The sequence below is a fragment of the Condylostylus longicornis genome, unplaced genomic scaffold (genome assembly GCF_029603195.1).
Source record: "Condylostylus longicornis isolate FDR11 unplaced genomic scaffold, ASM2960319v2 ptg000004l, whole genome shotgun sequence".
Classification (NCBI taxonomy): Eukaryota; Metazoa; Arthropoda; class Insecta; order Diptera; family Dolichopodidae; genus Condylostylus; species Condylostylus longicornis.
The window spans coordinates 14,137,652-14,156,587 of NW_026577973.1; the positions used below are offsets into that span (position 1 = coordinate 14,137,652).

The 18,936-nt window shown below is 21.5% G+C and overlaps 1 protein-coding gene across 1 annotated transcript in view; it reads left to right on the forward strand.

Annotated features, from left to right (window-relative positions):
- Window positions 1–935: 935 nt before the first annotated feature.
- LOC129614378 (protein roadkill) overlaps window positions 936–18,936 on the forward strand; it is an 88,528-nt gene continuing 70,527 nt past the window's right edge. The window contains exon 1 of the mRNA XM_055528956.1: window positions 936–3,406. Coding sequence (XP_055384931.1) covers window positions 2,292–3,406 — 1,115 coding nt within the window. The 5' untranslated portion in view covers window positions 936–2,291. The remainder of the gene's footprint in view (window positions 3,407–18,936) is intronic.

The following is an 18,936-nucleotide window of genomic DNA, read 5'->3' on the forward strand; positions in this document are numbered from 1 at the left end:
ATTGATATTTATCTTTTTAAGCAAAACATTATTGCATTAATTATTTTGAAATTTTTAAAAATTTCCTAAATAAGACCCTGTAAAATCGGTCTGAATTGCCATATGAAAAGGAGTAGTGAAAATTTCAAATAATTTATATACCTAATACATATACATATACATAATATATAGAATTAAAAATCTTTATAATATACTAATTAAAATTAAAATTTCTACAATTTAGGTATTAAGTAATATTCTATTTTATTTTAACATTTCTTCATACATAATTTAATATTATTTCCATATATGTATGTACATAATTAAATATACTACGTTTACATACATATACAAATGACCATATATAAATTAAATTTTACTCCATTTATTAATTATAGAAAGTGCAATTTCTATTTACATTTATAATATAGCACAGTGTTGTAACATTATTGCCTTACCACATATTATAATTTTACTATTGCAGAAATAATGTATACACGTTTTTAGTAGTGTGACTTATCTATACAAATTCTTTAGATTTTTATTGTTATAGCAGTACTTATATCACTCAGTCACTACTTACTGTATATTTGTATCTGAAAGCAACGTGATTTTATTTTCCTGTTAAGAGATAACGTACTACAAAAGTAGAAAAAAAAAAGAAAAAGTAAAACAGTAAAAAAAATATAAGAGAGAGGACATGCTCACTCAAACTTGATTTTCCCTCAATTTTTATTCAATTTAATTTTCACTCAAATAAATATAAAAAATAGGGAATTTGTTTTAAAATTCTCTCTTCTCTTTTTCGTTTCTCTCAATTTTAATAAAAGAATATAGGTATACATTTTTCATAGGTAAGCAAATAAAAGAAAAACAAAAACAAAAAAATGAAAAAGCATAAAATAATTTTATTCCATATGTAAAAGAAAATTTTTATCTGACTTCACAGTTGTTGCTCTTCTTTAAACGTGAACGGTTCGAATTTATTTTCTCGGTTGGTTTTTTAATTATACCAGATATTTCTTTAATTTTGTTTCCATTAAATTTTCTTTTTTTGCATAAATTTTAATTGTTTTGTTTGTAATTGCAACTTTTTGAAACTTAATTTTTTTTCTATAAAAATAAAGGAGGCATTAATTGTGTAAAATTTTTGAAAAAAAAAAAGAAATCATAGTTATATAAAAATTAAAAAGAGATTTAAATGCAATTTTAATAATTGAAAAAAAAAAATATTAAATAATGAACAGAGTGTAATAAAAATTGAATTATAAGTGAAAAAAAATTTACATTGAATAAAAAAATTTTAAAAAGAAGAAAAAAAATATTTTTGCTAATATTTTTTTTTATTCCGCTATTTGATTGTGTGCTTTGAAATAAAAAAATTTTCAATCAAAAAGCTAATGAAATCCGGAAATAAAACATTTTCATTGAAAATAAATTAATTTTCTTGATCATTCAATTCAAGTGCAACCTTCGCTAAGGTATTGAGAATTTTTTTTTTTTGTGTATAACTGGCAAAAGAAAATATACATACATATTATATACTTAAAATTATATATACATAATAGAAAACAATAAGTATAAAATTTATACTAAAGAAAAAAAAAACTTTGAAATTTTTCAATATTGGTGAAGAATAAATATTTAAATTCAAAATTAATGTGTATGAAAAAAATTTAGAAAAAATTATAAGAGTACATACATACATACAAAAATAAAAGAAAATAAAATGAAAAAACCTTTTTTGCTGAAAATTTTAATAAAATTAATGTGATTTTTTTTTTCATTTTAAAAATAAAAATAAAATTTTGTGATTGATCTCCATGAAGGATTTTGTGATTGCCAAAAAAAGTATTATAAAAATAAATGGAATTTTCAAAAAATAAATTTTTTTAAATTTACATAAACGGTTTCATTACCTTAAAAGAAACACATTTTAAGTATATAAAAATATTTTAATAAAAAAATTTTATTTTAAATCATCGGAAATAGTCGCCGAACATCTACAACCGTAGTTAATAAAAAATTTTTAATAATTGCAAAGTGAACATTGAAAAAGTGTATATTAATAAAAAAAACAACAAAACAAAATCTAAATTTCAGTATTTTCATAAAAACAACAAAAAAGAAAAATGCATTTATGAAAAATTATTTTATTTAATCTTTAAAGAGGTGTAATTTTTTTTTTTTTGCTTCCCTCTTTCAATTTTTGCTAGTGAAATTTGATTTAAAATTGAAAAATAAATAAATTTAAAAAAAAAATATCAACTATAATTGTAAATTTTATTAATATACATAACACATACATATAAATGTTTCATCCATACGTTAAAATTAAGAAAAAAAATGCACAACATAGATGTTGTTGCTGTCCAAGTACACCAACAATACCACCAGCGATACCATCACCATCGACTTCACAATCGAATTCATGTAATTCAATTGGAATACAACAACATCAACAACAATATCAACCTCAACCACAACAATCCCAACATCATTTTCAACAATCTCAACAACAACAATCAAATCAATCACAACCAGCTTATGGTTTAATTGATCCTGGAACATCAAATTTATATAATCGTTTGAATAATTTACATAATATTAATATTACCACCAATAGTAATAATAATAACAATAATAATAATCTTGATAACAATAATAATAATACTAGTTGTCAAAATAATAAAAGCAACAATTCAAACAATAATAATAATAACATTAATAATAACAATAATAATAATAGTAATGGTGTTTTATCATTAAATGGTCAACCATCATCATTGAGTAGTCTATTAAATTCAACAAGTTCAAATTCAAATAATACTAATTCTAATAATAATAATAATAGTTTAGTGAATATTTTAAATAATAATAATAATAATAATAATAATTGTAATCAATTTTTAAATAATATTAGTAATAATAATAATTTAAGTGTTCAATCAATATTGAGTAATCGAAATTTAAGAATTACAAATACTATTTGTAGTAATAATAATAAAAGTAATAACAATTTATCATCATCTTCAACAGCATCGTCATCGTCAAATTCATCATCTTCTTTACTATCAAGTTTAAATAGTAATAATAATAATCATAATCATAATAATAATAGTAACAGTTCAAATAATGATAATAATATAAGCAACAATAATAATAATAATAATAATGGATTAAATATTTTATTAAATCAACAACAAGGTTGCAGTTCCAATAATAATAGTAATACTATTAATAACAATAATAATAATAATAATCAAATTCATAATAATAATCATAGTTGCTGTAATAATCATTTAATTAATAATAATAACGGTAATAATAATAATGGTAATAATAGTAATTCGTCTATGTGCCTCGTGTTATTAGTTAAATGTCCAAATTCAAAGGAATTGTGTACTGCAAATTTCTGTGATAAAAGGTAATAAAATAATTAAAAATTATTTTGAAAATATAGTTCGAAAAGAAAAATTTTAATTATTATTTAACATAAGTGAAAATAAATCAGTGTATAGTGATTAAAAATTGTTTACATAAATAATTTTTTTTGGATTTATCTGAAAATTATCAAATTAATTTTTAGGTTTAGTAATTAATTTAAACTGCAAAGCATCTGTATTGCTTTTTTATGCGATTAAGTAGTAAACTTCTAATTACTCAATCATTATTTATTGTTACAATTTGTTTAACAATTTTAAAAGACAGATATGCTCTTTTGAAATTAATAAAAGCGACAAAATTTTCAGCTTCGAAAACATCAACAATATTGTTCAAATTTAATATTTTTCAATGTAGTTACATACTTACATACTTTTCTTTTAAAAATATAAAAATCTGGCTTAGCAACTTGTATATATAATTCACCCCACGAAAGTGATTTTTAAATAAGAAAATAAGTTTTTATAACAAATAAACTAAGACCATATAACAATATAAGTTCATACACGCAATAATTTTGTAAAAAATTATATATATATAAAGTAGATCAAAAAATTGTCATTAAAGGGGCACTTTTCAGATTCTATATACAATCAGAGTTAGTTATATCCCCGTTTCTTTTTTTTTTTAGTAAACACCAAATGCATTGCATTGAATTCACCATAAAAAAAATAATAAAACTAACCTTAAATATTACAATGTAAACAATATTGAATAACCGTTGTCATTATGTGCGTTTATAAAATATGTACAATAAATTTATACATTACTGGGTATATTTAACGAATACTCTGTAATAATGTCAATCAACCCCCTATTTAAAACTCAGCATGAATTTATAAAATAAATACAAAATAATAATTTAAATTGACAATAGAACAAAATTTTCATCATATTACAAAAACAAAATTCAAAAAAACAAGTCAAATAAAATTACACAGAAAGAAAAAAATATAAAATAGAAGGGGGTCAAGAACCGTTTTTGAAATATAATTAAATATTATCATTGAAATTATTGTAACAATCAAACATCTCGGTATTTATAATAATTTTTATTTTTAGATTTTTATATTCAACCCAACTTATATGTAACTGGTATACATTTGTGGATATGAATTCAGGGTACTTCACATACCATACTTTCTTATTATATGAAACTAAAAAGTGTTAGATAATAAAATAAATGTAATAATTATCACTAGTGGGCTTTATACACATTGTATAATTGTATTCAGTTATAAATTATGTCTACATACAATGTAGGTTTATATACCTAAGTATATCTCGAAATATTCAGGGAATTCGACAACAACAGTATACTTATTTGCAAGATCTGTAACATTTTTTTAATTACTTGGATTCTTAATATTCTTTGCTTGAAACCAACAGTAATCAATTTGATCCAATTTGTGGTAAATCGTTATGAATTATCTTAAATTTACTTATGATCTGGTACGAAGTTATTAACAAACGCTATGATAACGAGACTAATAAAAAGCTATTCATAGAATGTTAATTGAATGTTATTTAATAATAAAGAATGAAATTTTTCAATTCAAAATGTAAAAACTTGTAATCTTTAATAAACAATATAATTTCTACCAAACGCTAGATAATGAAATTATTACCTAAAAAATAGCCACACATTCTTAAAAAAAATATAATCTAATTTTTAAAACTCCTTGTCATCCAACTGTGTTAACTTTACACGTAAATAATTTTTATTGAGGGGAAAATTGTATATTTTCCTACTACTTAAAATATACTTAATAAAATAATTGTAAGTATAACATTTTATATATATATGTACAAAACAGCTTTTTGAGAGTATCCTTAATGCCATCACCCTTATTAACTATCAAATATGAATATTTCCATTGTATATGTTTATCCACAAACTATTCAACTCTTATTCATTCATTGCGATTTCAGGGCATTTTAATATAATTTTCCAGTTACATTTATTCAAGTATATATATACATGTATGAATATATATAATAATATGATGTAATATTACTTTTCTCTATTATGCTCAAGTTTATATTTTATTTTTTCTATTTAAATTCTAAATAACACTTCTTTTTATATTAAAAAAAATTTATTTCAAAATTATTATCGTTACAGTTTGCATTTGACATACGTGTACATAAATAAAGTTATTATTATACATATTTGAATATATTTTTGAATTGTAAAGGAAAATTAAATTAGAATTGAGTTTGCATATTAAGTACAAGTATGAAGTAGCTATTTTTAAGTAATTGAGAATAATTGTCTAAAAATACCGATTTAATTTGCATATGTTTATATTAAATAAAATTAATTAAATTTATTTCGTTTCCTTTTTGGCGTTAATATGGAATGCATATATAGTTAGTATTTTATATTCTTTAGCTATAAAAATTTAAATACTTATTTGAGCTTATTAAGAGTAATTGAGAATATTATTTATACTTAATACCTACACGTAACAAATTATTATTGTAACCAGTTGTTATTCATTTCGAAAATCTCTTTATTACTTTCAAATTTTCTATATTCTAATAAAACTTTATTATATTTTATTTAATATATAAAATTTTCATAAACAATCATAATTAACTAGTTTATATTATTTATAATCATCTCATACATGAAATGATTTTGTAAAATTGAAATTGATATTTTAAAACCATCTAAAATTGCAGTAACTTTTACAAATTAAAAATGTTTTGCTCGTATTTTAGAAGAGAAATGAATTTAAACTCTCTTACAAATTTTATTATAAAATTTGGGTTTTTACAAATTTCTTTTTTACACGTTTTCACTCTTAAAAAATGTAAACTACATTATATAACAAATGTCTCTCAAACAAAAAAAACGAAAACAAAAATTGTTAGTTATTCAAGTAATTTTTAAAAGTTTCAAATAATTATTGTTATAATTTCATATACATATATATAATAGGTATGTATATAATTATAATACCTTTGAAAAATAAAAATTATTTTTGGTACAATAAATTTATATTCAAATTTATTATAATTAATTTAACTTATTTAATGCTTATGTACATATGATTGTATATTGATGGTAACTTTCATTATTACATATTCCCCTTTTATATTCAGTTAATTCCCCTTCTTACCTTTTTATCTCTATCTTTCTCTTTCATATAAATTATATTTAAAAAGCATCCCTCTACCACCATTATAGTTTTAACAAAATAATTAATGAGTTTTCATTTTGATATTGTGTAAAATAGTAATGGAAATAGTAACATGCAACTGCGCGTACATATTTTTTGTACTCAAAACTATTTTACCTCAATGTAATTTAAAATCGAAAAAGCAAGTAATAAAAAACACACTGTTGTAAAATCTATAATAAAAAAATCCATTGTAACAAATAAAATCAGGTACATATTTACATTTTTGTCGTAACACTATACAATATAACTATCACTTTTCTACTGTCATAAAACATAATGACGTCACATTAAAATGTGATATTTAAAAAACAAAAAAAAAATCCCAATTCCATTTGCTTTTTTCTTTTATAATTTACTTAGTCCAGTCGCCTGATAAAAACAATAAATAATAAAACCATTTTAATCCTAATCAAGTTTTAATCTATTGTAGGTTTTATAATCTTATTAAATTATTAGTTAGTTAATTTCATATATTATACACATGTACATATGTATGTATATATGTATAGAAATAAAATATTTATGGCACGTTATGTACTTTCAAAATATAAACAACAAAAACAATAGTTAATTGGCAAATAAGAGAAAAGAGAAAATAATGAAATTTCTGACTCAATCTGATGAAGCTTTTGTTTTTTGTTTTCTTTATTTTTGATTTTCTTTTCAATGTTGCATAACTTGCACAAAAAAAAAATACAAAATAATAACAAGAAGTGAAATAATAGTAAAAATAACAATACTAATGAACAAAGAGAAAAGGTACACACATACAAACAAACTATCATGGGAAAAAGTTAATCTCCAGAAACAATAAGAAAAATAAAAACAAACAAAAATCAATAGGTGATATTTTTAATCGTAGTTTTATATTATCGGATAGTAGCATGACAATTGATATTTTTACTATCCAACAAAAATATATGTTTGGATATACAAACTTACGCACATATGTACATTAAATTTATGCTAGTATGAAGTTTTATAATGTAGGCTTATTATATTCATAAAATAATGTGTATAAGAGTAAAATATCCGTAAGGCTTGCCGCTACACTATTAAAATTTAAATAATAATGTGAGTGTTTAACACTTTTGTGTAATTATGTAAATTTAATATTTAATTTTGATTTAGTATTTAATATCTTTTATCTTTAGTAAACCAACAGCAAAATAAATTGTAAGCTTTTAAAGATTTAATCTGTATTCGGTAATCTGAGAAAGACTTAAAAAAGTACACATTTTCTAAAACGATGGCCTTTTGAATAGCCAGGGAAAAAAACTGAACGTGTCGAATAGACTTTCATAAAAATTTTTAAAGTACACAATTAAAAAATTGGAGCTATTTCTTCCATTTATTAATGGTTTCGACTGATTTGTATTGGTTTAAACGGTCATCGAAAAAAAATATGAGCTAAATGATACAATTAATTATATAATGGCAACCCTAACTTTTATATGGCTATTTTGTAAAGATAAAATATTAGTAAATTTCATATTTATTATTGTTATCGCTTTTTCTTTTGTTTTTTACTAACAGACAATTTTTTTTCCGAAATGAAAATTAGAAATTTCGAAGAAGAAATTTTTAACCCAAAAAAAAAAAATAAAAATAAGAAAATAAAATGAAATTGAACAAATTCAATTGGAAGAGATGAGAAAATAGTTACAGTGAAAAAAAAACGTGTTATTTTATATGGTGCAGAAAAAAAGTAAATGAAAATTTAAGTAAAAGGAGACAACAAGAAGAAAGTCATGTTATGATATTGATATCGCGAGTGCGGCGGCGAAATGTAAAATACATAAAACTAAAAGCGCGCGCGCGCTCGAACACGATATAGTATCTTTTTTTTTCAAATTTTCTTTTTTTATATTTATCGCATGCTTGGAACGCTTTTAAATACTTTTTTTTATACAAAAATGGTATGGAAAAAACAATTTTAAAGTGAAATTGTGTTTTTACGTAATACCGCGCGCTTTTTCTTTTTGGCTTTTTTTTATCATCATTATTATTTTATTATTACAATATTTTATTTTAAGTGAAAAATATTGAGAAAGAAAAAATTGAAAATATTATATGGTCATTTAATATTTAAGGAGAAATTTTTGAAAGTCAAAACGAAAGGAATTGCAAAAAATTGAAAATATGAAAAAGAAATGTTAATTTTTTTATTTTCTCTAAAATCACCAATATTATCAATTATTATACTTAGTTAGTGTATAGTAAATTTGTAAATGTCCTTAAGAAATTATTAAAATTTATTTATTGAAATTGAATAAAATGTCCATGAAATTTTAATTAATAAAAAACAAAAGGTTTGGAAAATATTTCGTGAACAATTAATTTTAAAATTATTATCTTTACTATTCAAAATAGTTATGTTTTGAGTTTTAGCTAGCAAATCAGAAAATGTTTACGCAAAGTAAGTACTTAATGTAAGTCAAAGAGGAGTTAATTAACTGGCACGCCATATTTATATATTTAGAAACTATTCAATAAATGAATATAAAAATTTTAATATTACTGTCACACTCAATTGAAAAGTTATAGGAAATGAGATGTTTGATTACAATTTTCAAATGTCATTTTATTTGTACATATTATACGAAATAAGGATGACTTAATATTATTTTATGGCAAACAATATAAAGGAATTCTGGATAAGAAAAAAATGACCAATCACGTTAAATAAGTAATAATTTTCACGTGTATTATACAAAATAAAATTTTCTATTTAAAAAATATTTTAATTGACGTTAACATTGAATTCTTTTTCACATAATGTTGGAGAAAGATTTCCTAAGAAATTGAATTTATGAAACTATTTCAACACCCACGTTTAACTATGAAATTTTTACTTGTAATTGCACTCTAAGAAAATGCCTGAGTAACAAGAAAAATTTTTTTAAAGTTTATAACTTCATGACATACTCATGTTAATAACTGAGTGCCTATCTACAAATCTTAAAAGGAAAATTTTTTATACCTAACTTCCCTGTAACTTTTATATAATTATTAATTTCTTAAAAGACCGAAAGAAACAAAAAAAACCCAAGTTCTATATCTGCTAATTTTTTAATTTTGAAAGTTATTACTATGAACTGGATGATATTCTGGAAATTAATAATGTATTTTGAATACTTATTTTAAATAATATAGAAAAAATTGTAAACTTACTCTTGGACAATATTCAAGCCCTTTATCTAATATTTGACTATGTAAATTTAAGTAAAATTTTTTAAATAAAAATATTTTTTTCCATAGAAAAACTGAAATTTCCTTATCAATTATTCTAAAATTATTTTAAAAGTTGCTGAATTTATTGAGTACTTATCTGAATTTAATTTTATTTTACATAATGCAAAAATATTAACTGAAAAGGGCGTTAAATTTTTTTTTGCTATAGTTACGATTTTTTATTTTAAAAAAAATTTGTTTTAACAGCTTGCGTTCTATTATTTTAAATTTTCATGAAAAGCTTTGTTAATTTTTTTTAAACAAAAAAAAAGGTCATTTATAGAGAAAAAAAAACCTTGCATTTACAATGAATTTATAAGTAATAGCTGCATCCTTACAAGAAGACTTTTATAATTTTTTGGAAAAGTGATGAATGCAATATTAAGAATATCATTTTTTTACTTGATATGTGAATGTCATACTAAATTATTTATGTTATTTGAAATTCAATTTATAATTTATTTCAGACACTCTTATATTCCATACGAATGGGATTTCATTTAAATTTAAGTAATTAATTTATACAATTTGGAAAAATACAAAATTAAAAAATTATTTATGTTTTGTTGAGCTATAAGTAGAAAATATTCAATTAAGTATAAAAATGAAAATTTCAATTTTATATAGAAATTAAAATTGAATTTCTACATATATTAGTTAGTCTATATTCTTTACATATAAAATATAGTAAAAAAATATAACTTACTTAACTACTTACATATGTATATTTTTTTTCACCTTCACCGCAAATATTTATTCAACACGTTCTACTTTTTAATTTTTTTTTTATTTCCTAAACTTAATCTGAGAAAAATTTTTAAATAAAATATTGTGGATAGCAACTGTTTTAAAATTAAAATTCTTGTAATACTCGTAAGCAAATTTGCAAGTTTTGTAGCCATAAATTGAAAAACTATTAAAATTTTCATATATGACCAAGCTCAAGAACCAATATCAGGAGTTATACTACCATAAAACCCATAAAAATATGATTGATAAGAATATTTGATTTACTTATTATAAATTTATTATTAACCTATATATATAAATATTAAAAAGCAATTCACTTAACCAAATGCTAATATTTTTACTACATTGTTGCTTTTGTATGCAAATTTTTATTGAAAATAAAAAATTTTTCCTTTGATTTTACATTAAATGCATTTTAAATATTAAAAAAAAAAACATTAAATATTAATTTTTATTTTTAAAAACTTTCCTATTTTCACTACTTACAGATAACCTTTATTGTTTGCCCTTACATAAGCAGTAATTTGCTACATTTTATACATGATTCATACTTGTTTAGATTTTTGTTTTCTTTTAATTTTTTATTATAAAAATTTGTCCTTCAAATTTTAAAATTTGACGTAATCTGAAGCTTTACAATAACTACTTGTAATTTATTATAATGTAAAATAAATATACGTACTTAGGTATATATATGAATGTATTAGTGCAATATAAAACTAGTATTCCAATATATATAATTGTTATGTGTTATAAATGTATGTATGCATATATTATGCATATTATCCGAAAGGGAACAAAAAAGAAAAAAAAAACAAAATCTAAAATAAAAAATTTCCTTGATTTCTAAATAATCTAAAAATGAATTTCCGCAATTAATAATTGAATAGATCGTTTTACAACCAAAGTAATAAAAATCGTTCATAATTTTATTTTTATTGGCAAATAAAATATCGAGCTTTTTTTTCTAGAAAAGTGTATACATATTACGTGTATTTTTAATCGATATTTCACAGTCTATATTTCAATTTTAAGATCACGTTGAAAAAATCGTTTTACTTTACATTTCTTTGTTCAGTACTCGTAATTAATTTGAACAAAAAAAAAAATCATTATTTAAAATAGTTCTATCTAAAAGCTTTATTTACTAGAAAAATTGTTTTATTTATTGGAAAAAGCATTTGTCGTACATAATTATGCATTTTTGTGTATTTAGGGCTGCCCTTTTAGTTGTTCACGCCACATTTTCTTCATTCGTATGTTATCTGAAACAATGTACATATATAAGTGCCATTTAAAAATTTTCAAGTGTTTTTTTTTAAGAAATTAGCACCTATATACTGAAATAAAATTATGGTTTGGGAAAACTTGCAGCTTGTTGTTGCTGCTTCCTGTAACTATGTCGATTCTTGAAATTTTTCTTTATTTAAATCTTTGTTTTTTTTTTGCAAATGACTCAACTCAACCAATTTAAAATTATAATTTTTAACCCTGTTGTTCTCGAATTTAAAATTTCATTTTAAATTTTTTGCAAAAAAAAAAACTAAACGAACATACATAAAACATTATAAATAAAACAAGCGACATGTTGTTATAAAATCAAACATGTTTATCATACTTTTTTACAAAATCCAACATTAATAAACTACACACGTATTGTCGTTTAAAATTTGTACTCACAAAATCAAATAAATCAAAAATTATAAATTGCTTTAAAAAAATTTTTACTACATCACCACAAAACAGTGGAACGATCGGATACTGAAAATAAAAAGCATGAAAAAATTTTCAATTATATTTTGTACAATTACATTCATTATGTAAAATTGTAAATTGATATTTAGAGGTAACGAAATGTCACTTTAATATTGTGCGTGTCAATTTAATTAGTCCGTGGTCGTCATATCTTATTAATTGATAAATGTAAGCGTTTTTAAATTTTAAATTCTTGAACTTTTGATGTGTACGTTAGTTTAATTTAAATTAAATTATAAGAAGGTAGCAAAATTAGAATTAAAAAAATTTTATATTATTTTTTATTTTTTTTTAAATATTTTGATATTATCACGTAACAGGGAAGTTGATTAAATGCCAAAAAAACAAAAATATATGTTTAAAAAAAAAAAGTACTTACAGTAAATATAATAGTTTTAAGAAAGAATTTTAAAACAGTGCTAAATAGTGGCAACCCTAATTAAATGTTAATAGCAACCTGTTATTCTCGTTAATTTTCCCTTTTTGATTGTGATCATTAATTTGGCCCATCTAATTTTAATATTACATATGAGCACTGCTAAAAAATGACTTACTTAAATTTAATAAGCAAAATTTTCTATTACTGAAATTACTCTGGGCACCAATACTTTTATGTATTTATTTTTCAATTAAATTTCTTTTGATAATTCGAATTTATTAGGCTGTTTTTTTTTACCAAAAATGTATTGAATAATTTACTGAAACTGAAAATATTTTGAATGAAATTTTTATTTATTTGGTATTTTCCACCACTTCTCACTCACCAACCTATTAGATTGTTAATAATATGTAATAAGACATTTTTTTTTTTTGAAAAGTTAAACGACATGGTACCGCTCGATGGTATAAGGAAGAGAAATTTTTTTAAATAAAATTTAAAAAAAAAATATTTTTTTTTTGTTTTATAACAAAAATATTTCAGAGTTAGAGCGAAAAAAAAAACAATAACAAATAATATCGAAATACTTAGTAGTATTTTACTTTGGTTTTTGTGAATGGGCTGCCAATTTCAGAAATAGTAAGTCTAACTGACTGACTGACTTAAGTACATATTTTCTGACTTATAAAAATGAAACAAAGAAAAAGAAAAAACTGATTTTGAAGCTTTTTTTCTCTTCGAATGCGAAATTGATTTTCTCTTTCTCATTCTGTCTTTCAATTTTCATTTTACTGTTATAAACTTGTATATTAAGTATAGTAAGAATGAGTGAGAGAAGGAGATAGTAGTAAAAGCTTTAAATGATCTTTTTAGACGTAAATATAAAATGAAAACACAAAAAAAAAACCAAAGTGTGAATAAATGGAATTCTTTATTTTGAATACAATTTTCATTTTTTTTTTTAAATAGAGCGGTGTCGGCGTCATCGTCATCACCGTTGTCGTCAAAAATTTCTTTGGAGTATGGGTATGAAATGGCAAACGAAGTGCTTTTCTTTTAATTCCATAACAACAACCTTTTTTTTCAATATCTTTTTTTTTTTTTAATTTTTTGCTTTTCTTTTTAGATAGTAGCGTTTCACAATAAGAGAAATTTTTTGATTTTCTCCTTGAAAAAAAAAAAATAAATAAATAACAGCAACAACAACAGAAAATTTGTTCAGTTTCTTATATTCAATAAGAGAAAATTATTAAACAAATGAAAGCATGGTTTAAATTTAATGTAACACTTAAAGTAGTTAATAGTCACATTAAAATATTTGTATAGTTATGCTCACGTTTTATGTATATGAATGAATATGAACATAAAATATGTGTGCCTATATGTAAAATAGCAATATTTAAAAAGTATGAACAATATTTCAATTTTTCTTTTAACCTATAATTAATAATAGTTATGGAAAACTCTAAATATTTACTTAAATTTGAAAATTGATTTACTTTTCGAAATCTACTGTAAATATTTTCATTTTCTTTTCGGTTTATTTCAAAATGAAATTTAATAAAGTTGATTAAACTTTTTCTATTTTTTTTTCATTTTTTTCTTGTAGCTTTTATTTTATGCCTAAATTGTTATTTTAATGCAATTTCATTTTGATAAAAAAAAAAAATTATTATTTTAAATTTATGTGAAATTATGATTGGTATAAAATAAGTATGTAATTATCGAATTTCACTGCTTTATGGCAGTCAATTATTTCAATTAATTGAAAAACATAAAAGTATGATTATAAAATATTTTAGTGTTGCTCAATTTTGGGTCCAATTTTGAAAGAAAATGCTTAATCAATTTAAAACTAATAAAAATTTTAAGTTGTAAAGGGAGTTATTCACTAATAGTTTCTATTTTTATAAGATTTTCCAGGATTAATTTTGTGATTTAACTGAATTCTATGAAGATTTTTAGGAAAAGTTGGAAATCTTAATTTGTGACCCAACAAAATTCTCTTTTTCTTAAAATTTTCCTCAATTTTGCTGTTTTTTTTTTTAAATTCCTGACAAAAATTGTTTGAATGGGATTAAGCATCTCCTTGCTTACTTTCTTAAATTCTACTGCTATTGAAAACTGAAATTTTTGGTTTTCCGATCTGAAGAATTTACTTTCGATTAACCAACTTTCGGCGTTTTAGAATGTTTTTAAAAAAAAATATTTTGTAATTCTTATGATTATAAAAATTTTATTTTATTAAAATAAAAAAATAATTATTCAAATCAAATTTATTAACAATTTTTTTATATTTTTTCTACTTTCAGGTAAATTTCTCAAATTTTCAACATTTTATTAATAAAACATTATTAGTAAGAATTCTGATCTCAATATTGTAGTATAAAAGTATTAGACACGCAATTTGCTGTAATGTACAGGTAATGTAAAAACCAAAATTTTATAAAATTGGATCATAGCACATACAATAAACAAATAGGTACCACATATTGACTGATTACACATACATATAGTGTTTATAGCTATTGGTATTCGGAAATATTAACATAATATGTACTTGGTCATCATAGAATTCACATCATTAATTTTTAAAGAATTACTTTGAATTTGGTTAAATTTTATATGAAAATTTAATATAAAAACGTCATGGAATTGATTTTAATAAAAAAATTAACAAATAACAAATAAATATTAGTATGTAAACGCTGTCACTTGTTGATTTAAATTTGAATTTTCTTTAATTTTCAATATAGAAATTCCAAAATTTCAAAACATTACCATAAATCATAGAAAATTTATGAAATTAATTAAATTAAAGCTAATTAAGTAAATTAAATATTTGCTCTGTTAATTTAAATTTCTCGTATATTTTTAGATTTTAAATGCGGAATATTCCATAATTTTTTCTTAAAAATTCGCTGACCACAAAGCTTTAAAAAAAGTGTTTTTTTTTTTTTTGTTGGTTTTTCATTTTTTGTAATTTAAAATAATCAAATTTCAATGCCACATCAACTACTGTGCTGTGGATTTTTTTTAAGCACCTTCAAAAATTCTATGTACTTAATTACTGTTGTAATTTGATGAAAAAATTCTTAAGCTTACCTTAATTTTATTTTTCATTCTGTTGCTTTATTCTTTTCTTTTTGTTTTTCTTTTTTCATTTCCTGAAAATAAAGTAGCTATGAAAATTTGTTTTACAAGTATGAATGTATGTACTAGGTCAGCTTTTAAATCAATATACAAAATATGTTTTGTTTTAAATGAATTTGTTTTATCCGACATTTTAAAAAAACGCAAAAATAAACAAAATTCTACTGTTTAAAATTTTTTATTTTTTAAACGCTTCAAATTGAATAATCGCTTCACCTTCCTTTGCGTACCCAAACCCAATATCGTTTACTTCTCATTACTCTTCATTTTTTTTTTTGTTTTCTTTAAAATAATATTCAATTTCCGACTAATTACGTGTCAAAAAAAAATAAACAAAATGTTCTAAATTTTTTTTTTATATAGAATTGTAATTCGATCGCGATTTTTTTTTAATTTTTGTTATATAAAATTTTAATAAATAAAAAAAAATCATTGACCTTGATTTTCATGATTTTTTTTTCTCATTTTTTTTTTAATTTTTAATTTATTAACAATTAATTTTTGTTGATTCAACACAAAAAATTAAAAAATAAGAACGATTAAAAAAAAATAAACAAAAAAAATCGCTTGAGTATTAAATTTTTTATTTTTTATTATTGTTTTTTTTTTTTCTTTCTGCGTTCTTTATAATTTATACGATTTTTGAATACAAAACTTTTAGTAGTTGTTATCAAAATTTTGAAAAAAATTTTAAGCACAAATTCAAATACAAGAACAAATAAATTTAAATATTTTAAGTAGATTAGGTCAACTATAGGATACTCGAAATCATATATGTATGTATGTAGTTAATTTGCTATTTAAATTGTAAATTATAATATTTATAACTACAATTTCGTTCTACAGTTCGAAAAATAAATAGTAAACAAATGTCAACGTAACGACTAAGAAATATTAAATTGTTAAAAATAATATTTAAAAAATTCGAAATTCGAAATTTTTTTTACTCTCATTTGCTAGATAACTGTAAACCACCATATTTCCAAAAAAAAAACATTGTATGGTAAACAAAAAAAAAGTTTTTATGTAATAAAAATTTTCAATTTTTGACATTTGTGTTTGGTGTTGTCCCGTTTTTTTACAATAAAAAATACTTAATACTACACAATTTACTGGTTTCTCTTTTCAAATATAAACCAGTTTTAGTTTAGTTTCGAATTCTTGTCTATTTGCAAATATTACTTGTCAAATTTAATTTGTCTCTGTTTTTAAATATTGAGTAATGTTATTTGTTTTTTTCAAAAACACGTTCAATGATTTTGAGAAATTTGAATTTGAAATTGGAGTTTCCTCGTATCACTTCTTGTAAGGAAGTTATACATTATCTATAGATCAGGAAGGTTTATTTAATTATTTTCAATATTGTTTCACAATAAATAATACTTAATTATATTAATCAAAGAATTAATAACATTATAAGAGAGCACAAATATTAGATAATTCTTTTCTCATTTAAAATAAAATTTGTCAAAAATTTCTCGCTAAAATTTTATTTATATTTAATGGGAGTGAATAAAAAATGGCTATTTTTTTGTGAAATAAACACTTTGCTTTGTTACTGACTACTGTCATAAATATTATTACTCACTCAATGGGTGACTATGAACACCATGATTCTATTTGAAAAAACAATTTGTAATGTACAAAAAATTATCCCTTTTCAATTTTTTTTAACATTACAAATCGAATTTCAAATTCTATTCTAAGTTTAAATATTTTTTTATATTTATATACTTACATAAGTATGTATGTATAACTCTAAAAGTATAAGAAATAGTAACAGTAGCAGCAGATTAACACGCAAGACATGTTTGAGGAATTTTCTAATTTAGAATTTCAAGATTTAATGTACAACTTGTACTCATATATGAAAGACGTAATTAATTTTTGCTAAAGGCTTTTATGTTTTTCTTTGTTTTCTTTCTTTTTTTTTCATTTGTGTTTTAAAACTTTGATAAATAAATATTTAACTTTAATATTTTTTAAATATCAACATGTTTTTTTTATCGTATTATAAATTGTGACCTTCGATTAATGGAAACCGAAGTTCATAAAGTAAAACAATTTTTTTTTTACTTTAATAATATTAATATTAAAGACCGCAAGAAAGTTTTGTGTGTGTGTGTGTGTATGCGTATTCGATTACAGGTGAAAATTTCCTGTTTTATGAATCAATATCGTTTTTGTATTTCGGATTAAATTAATACTTACTTATTGTGAATAAGAATAGCTAAATTATTTACAAAGAGTAATATTGAAGCAATTTTAAAAATTTTTTATTTTCTTATCAGGATTATAAATTAATTTTTGAAAACTTAAACGATATAGAAACTTTAATATATTAATTAAATTAATCGTTCTATAAATTTTTATCAGTTGATAAAATTTTAATTTAATGCATTCTCTATTGTATTTTTAATTTATTCTTAATTTCTCTAATAATTTTAATAAAAGAGATGGCGATTTTCTACTTGCTCATAATCTTTACTTTCTCTCTCGAAATTTCTCAAAGGGCCACACTTTGGATTTAAGAAATGTTGTTTACTTATAATAGAAAATTGTCGAAATTCTAATAACATCCTTCTTATTGTACTAAACTAATAGGAACGGTTTTGAATCAAATTTAATTTTTTAACAATTAAGTAATTAATAAGTGTTTCCCTTGAAAATTTTTTAAATTATTTATAAATACATTTTGCGTTTTTTTGTAAAATTCGCTCTACAATTTGTGTGTGGGTATGTCAAAATTTAATCTTTATTCTTTTCTTTAATCCCATTCTTATTTTTTTCTTTATTAACAATATTTACACATTTTATTTCTCAATTTATTTACACAGTAGTTTTCAATTCATTCAAATCTAAAATTTTTGCAAATCTTTGACAGCTGATAAAGATCAATTTACCATTTATTATCATAAAAATGAAATCTTTCTTGAAAATAATTGTTAAAGTTACCTGCAGACTAGTCCATAGGTATTAAGGGATCTAACTATCCTTTCAAAATTATTCATGAAAATTTTTTGTTTTATGTGTTATTGGAATAATGAAAAT